The sequence below is a fragment of the Rana temporaria genome, chromosome 9, assembly GCF_905171775.1.
Source record: "Rana temporaria chromosome 9, aRanTem1.1, whole genome shotgun sequence".
Lineage (NCBI taxonomy): Eukaryota > Metazoa > Chordata > Amphibia > Anura > Ranidae > Rana > Rana temporaria.
In genome coordinates, this window is record NC_053497.1 from 2,724,048 (window position 1) to 2,730,536 (window position 6,489).

At 59.9% G+C, this 6,489-nt stretch overlaps 1 protein-coding gene across 1 annotated transcript; it reads left to right on the plus strand.

The window, feature by feature from the left end:
- Positions 1-1,201: 1,201 nt before the first annotated feature.
- On the plus strand, positions 1,202-5,964 carry IGBP1 (immunoglobulin binding protein 1; the record flags this gene model as incomplete). The annotated part of the gene is given in 3 exon segments (XM_040322666.1): positions 1,202-1,459; positions 3,716-4,009; positions 5,769-5,964. Coding segments are annotated over 3 exon segments (663 nt in total), but the record flags the coding sequence as incomplete, so codon positions are not given.
- Positions 5,965-6,489: the final 525 nt, after the last annotated feature.

A 6,489-nucleotide genomic window follows, 5' to 3' on the forward strand; every position in this document is an offset into this window, starting at 1 on the left:
GGCGTCCCCATAGAAGTGAATGGGAGGAGTCCGGACCGAGGCGTCCCCATAGAAGTGAATGGGAGGAGTCCGGACCGAGGCGTCCCCATAGAAGTGAATGGGAGGAGTCCGGACCGAGGCGTCCCCATAGAAGTGAATGGGAGGAGTCCGGACCGAGGTGTCCCCATAGAAGTGAATGGGAGGAGTCCGGACCGAGGCGTCCCCATAGAAGTGAATGGGAGGAGTCCGGACCGAGGCGTCCCTATAGAAGTGAATGGGAGGAGTCCGGACCGAGGCGTCCCCATAGAAGTGAATGGGAGGAGTCCGGACCGAGGCGTCCCTATAGAAGTGAATGGGAGGAGTCCGGACCGAGGCGTCCCCATAGAAGTGAATGGGAGGAGTCCGGACCGAGGCGTCCCCATAGAAGTGAATGGGAGGAGTCCGGACCGAGGCGTCCCATAGAAGTGAATGGGAGGAGTCCGGACCGAGGCGTCCCCATAGAAGTGAATGGGAGGAGTCCGGACCGAGGTGTCCCCATAGAAGTGAATGGGAGGAGTCCGGACCGAGGCGTCCCCATAGAAGTGAATAGGAGGAGTCCGGACCGAGGCGTCCCCATTATTAAGGAATGGGAGGAGTCCGGACCGAGGCGTCCACATAGAAGTGAATGGGAGGAGTCCGGACCGAGGCGTCCCCATAGAAGTGAATAGGAGGAGTCCGGACCGAGGCGTCCCCATTATTAAGGAATGGGAGGAGTCCGGACCGAGGTGTCCCCATAGAAGGGAATGGGAGGCGTCCCCATAGAAGTGAATGGGAGGAGTCCGGACCGAGGCGTCCCCATTATTAGGGAATGGGAGGAGTCCGGACCGAGTCCCCATGAATCCCAGCAGGCTAAATTAGCCGGGACTAGGTCCTATTTGATGGGACTGTCCCGTTAAAACGGGACAGTTGACAAGTATGCCCATTATTAGTGACACACTAGCCCAGGCTACGATTGGAATGTGACTTTCTATGAGAGAACATAAAACCTGATTATATATATATATAAAATATTGATGACTTTATTCACCGACTTTTCTGTCTCCAATCACCGCCCTCACACTTCTCTCACCTCAGCTGGCTCCGCCCCTTTCGGCTCCTTCTGGCGTCTAATCATACGAGCCCTGCCACCTCCAAGATGGCCGCCACCTCCTCATCATAACAGACTCCTCTGCCACACACAAGATGGCCGCGGGCGGGCGTTGCGTCAGATCCGGCGCGTCTCTTCCGGTGTACGGAGAGCGGACGGGACCAGACATGTTCCAGTAAAGATGGCGGACGGGTCCGGGGCTGAACTGCCGAAGTTATCGGAGCTGCTGGAGGAGGGATGGCGGATCCTGGAGGCGGGAGATCCGGGGGGCCCCGAGGGGATCCGGGAGGTGCAGAGAGGGGTGAAGGTTCTGGAGGAGGCGACCCGGATGGTGACCCAACTGGACCTCTTCAGGTGAGAGGAGGAGGTGCCAGAATAATTATCCCCAACATCCGATGTGGTCCCCAATCCTGGCAATAGTATGGTGAGGGGCCACTTCGGCATGGGGGGTTCTCTCTTCCCTCCTATAGCGGGGTCCCTCCCCAGCACCAGGGGCCCGCCTCACAGAAGACAGCTCGGGGCTGTACCATGTGATCACTGTGACCAATCACAACTGGGCGGCACCATAGTACACAATGAATGGAGGCCGTTCCGTTGTTTACCATTGTCATGTGATCGAGTTGCTGTGTCTGTTGTACGTGGCGGGATCGCGTCACTGCGCAGCCCGGCGTCCCCCCCGGAATGGTAAATGTCTCGCCCATCCCTCATTTGACGATAGACCAGCCGGGAACTGGTTAATAACATTGAGTTGGGCTCATGTAATCATCCAAACCAATACAAATCAAGAGTAACCACTTGGCGCCCACGCTATCGCCGAATGATGGCACCGACCCCAGGAGGACGTCAATAGACGTCGTCCTCTACGACGCACGCTGCGATCACCAAGTCACTGAGATCGGGTGGTCACGTCTCCAAGTAAGGGGGCCGGTCCCTTTGCCACGTGATCAGCTGTCAGCGATTCCCACCTCTGTAGGAGGCGGGATTCGCCGGCGGGGTGTCCCCTTCTGTAGGAGGCAGATTTGGAGGTGGAGGGGGCCCTCATCTGTAGGAGGCGGGATTCGCCGGCGGGGTGTCCCCTTCTGTAGGAGGCGTGTCCCCTTCTGTAGGAGGTGGGATTCCCTGCCTGGGTGTCCCCCTCTGTAGGAGGCGGGATTCGCTGGCGGGCTGTCCCCCTCTGTAGGAGGTGGGATTTGCCGGCGGGGTGTCCCCTTCTGTAGGAGGCGGGATTCCCCACCTGGGTGTTCCCTTCTGTAGGAGGTGGGATTCCCTGCCTGGGTGTCCCCCTCTGTAGGAGGCGGGATTCGCCGGCGGGGTGTCACCCTCATCTGTAGGAGGCGGGGTTCCCCGGCGGGGCCCTCATCTGTAGGAGGCGTGATTCGCCGGCGGGGTGTCTCCCTCATCTGTAGGAGGCGGGGTTCCCCGGCGGGGCCCTCATCTGTAGGAGGCGGGGTTCGCTAGGCAGGGCCCCTCTATAGGAGGCGGGATTCGCCGGCGGGGTGTCTCCCTCATCTGTAGGAGGCGGGGTGTCACCCTCATCTGTAGGAGGCGGGATTCGCCGGCGGGGTGTCACCCTCATCTGTAGGAGGCGGGGTTCGCTAGGCAGGGCCCCTCTATAGGAGGCGTGATTCGCCGGCGGGGTGTCTCCCTCATCTGTAGGAGGCGGGGTTCGCTAGGCAGGGCCCCTCTATAGGAGGCGTGATTCGCCGGCGGGGTGTCTCCCTCATCTGTAGGAGGCGGGGTGTCACCCTCATCTGTAGGAGGCGGGGTTCGCTAGGCAGGGCCCCTCTATAGGAGGCGTGATTCGCCGGCGGGGTGTCTCCCTCATCTGTAGGAGGCGGGATTCGCCGCCTGGGTGTCACCCTCATCTGTAGGAGGCGGGGTGTCGCCCTCATCTGTAGGAGGCGGGATTCGCCGCCTGGGTGTCACCCTCATCTGTAGGAGGCGGGGTGTCGCCCTCATCTGTAGGAGGCGGGATTCGCCGGCGGGGTGTCACCCTCATCTGTAGGAGGCGGGGTTCCCCGGCGGGGCCCTCATCTGTAGGAGGCGGGGTTCGCTAGGCAGGGCCCCTCTATAGGAGGCGTGATTCGCCGGCGGGGTGTCTCCCTCATCTGTAGGAGGCGGGATTCGCCGGCGGGGTGTCACCCTCATCTGTAGGAGGCGGGGTGTCTCCCTCATCTGTAGGAGGCGGGATTCGCCGGCGGGGTGTCTCCCTCATCTGTAGGAGGCGGGGTGTCTCCCTCATCTGTAGGAGGCGGGATTCGCCGGCGGGGTGTCACCCTCATCTGTAGGAGGCGGGATTCGCCGGAGGGGTGTGCCCCTCTGTAGGAGGCGGGATTCGCCGGCGGGGGGCCCTCATCTGTAGGAGGCGGGGTGTCACCCTCATCTGTAGGAGGCGGGATTCGCAGGTGGGGGGGGGGGCCTCATCTATAGGAGGCGGGGGTCCCCGGCGGGGCCCCTCTATAGGAGGTGGGTTTCGGGCCGGGTGTCCCCCTCTATAGGAGGTGGGTTTCGGGCCGGGTGTCCCCCTCTATAGGAGGTGGGTTTCGGGCCGGGTGTGGGATCTGTGTCTGGTGTGGGATTCACACTCTTTGTATCTCTCTCTCTCTGCAGCTCTAACGAGGATCTGGAGGAGATCTCGTCGGCGGACCTGCGGTTCCTCCTCCTCCCCGCCCTCCTGGGGGCGCTCACACTGAAGCAGGGAGATCAGAGTCGGAGGTTGCAGCACCTGGAGGCGGCCCGCACTTATTTCCTGGACTTCCTGAAGAGGTGTCACCGCTACAAAGTGTCAGACTTCACCCTTCCCCCACAACCCAGAGAGACGGGGGAGAACGAGGGGTACAACCCACCCGATCCCCAGTCCAACCTCACCGCCATAGCGGTGCATCGGCAGGCCAAGATCGAGAGGTGAGAGAACGCCGCCCCATCCACAGCATAGACAGTAATGAGAAACTGCCAGAGGAGGGGAGGAGCTTGGTTTCCAAGGGGAGGATTTCAGGTGGAGATGTTACACCAACCAGCAGTGGTAGTATTTCCCTGAATATTGAGAGGGGTAGAGGAGCTGGGCCAGCACACGGTACGTCTATGAGGGAGGAGCTGTGATTTTTCTGGGGGCGGGGCCTCTGACTCTCTCTCCTTGTCTGATGGAGGTGGTGAGGAGCAGCAGAGCGGGGGAGGAGTGGGGCGGAGGAGCTGGACCAGCACATGATGTCTGAGGGAGGGGCTGTGACTTCTCTGGGGGCGGGGCCTCTGACTCTCCTTGTCTGGAGGGGGAGGAGTTGAGTCAGCACATGACATGTCTATAAGGGAGGCGGGGCCTCTGACTCTCTCCTTGTCTGGAGGTGGTGGGAGGAGTGGGGTAGAGGAGCTGGGCCTGCACACGATACGTCTATGAGGGAGGAGCTGTGATTTTTTTGGGGGCGGGTCCTCTGACTCTCTCCTTTGTCTGATGGAGGTGGTGAGGAGCAGCAGAGCGGGGGAGGAGTGGGGCAGAGGAGCTGGGCCAGCACATATGTCTGAGGGAGGAGCTGTGACTTCTCTAGGGGCGGGGCCTCTGACTCTCTCCTTTGTCTGATGGAGGTAGTGAGGAGCAGCAGAGCGGGGGAGGAGCTGGACCAGCACATATGTCTGAGGGAGGAGCTGTGACTTCTCTAGGGGCGGGGCCTCTGACTCTCTCCTTGTCTGATGGTGGTGAGGAGCAGCAGAGCGGGGGAGGAGTGGGGCAGAGGAGCTGGACCAGCACATATGTCGAGGGAGGAGCTGTGACTTCTCTAGGGGCGGGGCCTCTGACTCTCTCCTTGTCTGATGGTGGTGAGGAGCAGCAGAGCGGGGGAGGAGTGGGGCAGAGGAGCTGGACCAGCACATATGTCGAGGGAGGAGCTGTGACTTCTCTGGGGGCGGGGCCTCTGACTCTCTCCTTTGTCTGATGGAGGTGGTGAGGAATGTGGGAGGAGTGGGGCAGAATTGCTGGGCCAGCACACAATACGTCTATAAGGGAGGAGCTGTGGGTGGGGCCTCTGACTCTCTCCTTTGTCTGATGGAGGTGGGGAGGAGCAGCAGAGCGGGGGAGGAGTGGGGCAGAGGAGCTGGGCCAGCACATATGTCTGAGGGCGGAGCTGTGACTTCTCTGGGGGCGGGGCCTCTGACTCTCTCCTTTGTCTGATGGAGGTGGTGAGGGGGAGGAGTGGGGCAGAATTGCTGGGCCAGCACACGATACGTCTATAAGGGAGGAGCTGTGACTTCTCTGGGGGCGGGGCCTCTGACTCTCTCTCCTTTGTCTGATGGAGGTGGTGAGGAGCAGCAGAGCGGGGAAGGAGTGGGGCGGAGGAGCTGGGCCAGCACATATGTCTGAGGGCGGAGCTGTGACTTCTCTGGGGGCGGGGCCTCTGACTCTCTCTCCTTTGTCTGATGGAGGTGGTGAGGAGCAGCAGAGCGGGGAAGGAGTGGGGCGGAGGAGCTGAGCCAGCACATGATATGTCTGTACGGGAGGAGCTGTGACTTCTCTGGGGGCGGGGCCTCTGACTCTCTCCTTGTCTGATGGAGGTGGTGAGGAATGTGGGAGGAGTGGGGCAGAATTGCTGGGCCAGCACACGATACGTCTATAAGGGAGGAGCTGTGACTTCTCTGGGGGCGGGGCCTCTGACTCTCTCTCCTTTGTCTGATGAAGGTACAAGCAGAAGAAGAGTCTGGAGGGAAAGTTGGCGGTGATGAAGGAGGCGGTGAAGAGCGGCAGAGCGGAGGAGGAGCAGATCCGGGAGTTCTACCTCCTGCACCTCCGGCAGTGGGTGTGCACCGCCCTGGAGGAGGTGGACAGTATAGACCAGGAGATCCCCCTGGTGAAGGCCCGGGAGATGATCAAGAAGGTGAGTGAGACTCCTCCCACCAATAGCAGGGCGCTGCCTATCCCCCGGCCTCCTCTGTGATTGGATGTCAGGTAACCTGGGATGTGATTCAGTATCTGCAGCCAATGGGGAGTTGTTGAACCTGCACAGTGGTGCGTATGTTCAGCCAAAACTCCTCCTCCTGTGTCTGGGAAGGGGCCCCCCCACCCCTCTAGCAAAAAAACAAAAGAACAAAAGCTGGACAGCCGCACTCCAAAATTTTCTTTAAAAGAGATGTCTTTATTTTCAACTGTGCATACAGTCACTGCAAGCCCACAAAAATCAGTATGGCCAACGTTTCGCACTGGCGTCAGTGCTTAGTCATGGCTAGCAAGGTTCACACTACAAATGAAATATATACACAAAACATACAATCATGTGATGAAAAGCCCTGCCTACAGCAGGGAGGAATCAATTAAGTTAATCAAGCAGTAAATCAAACGGCACTTTAAACAGCTGAAATATGGATCAAACCTCCCTCAAGTGTGTCCCTTTGTAAAAAAGGGA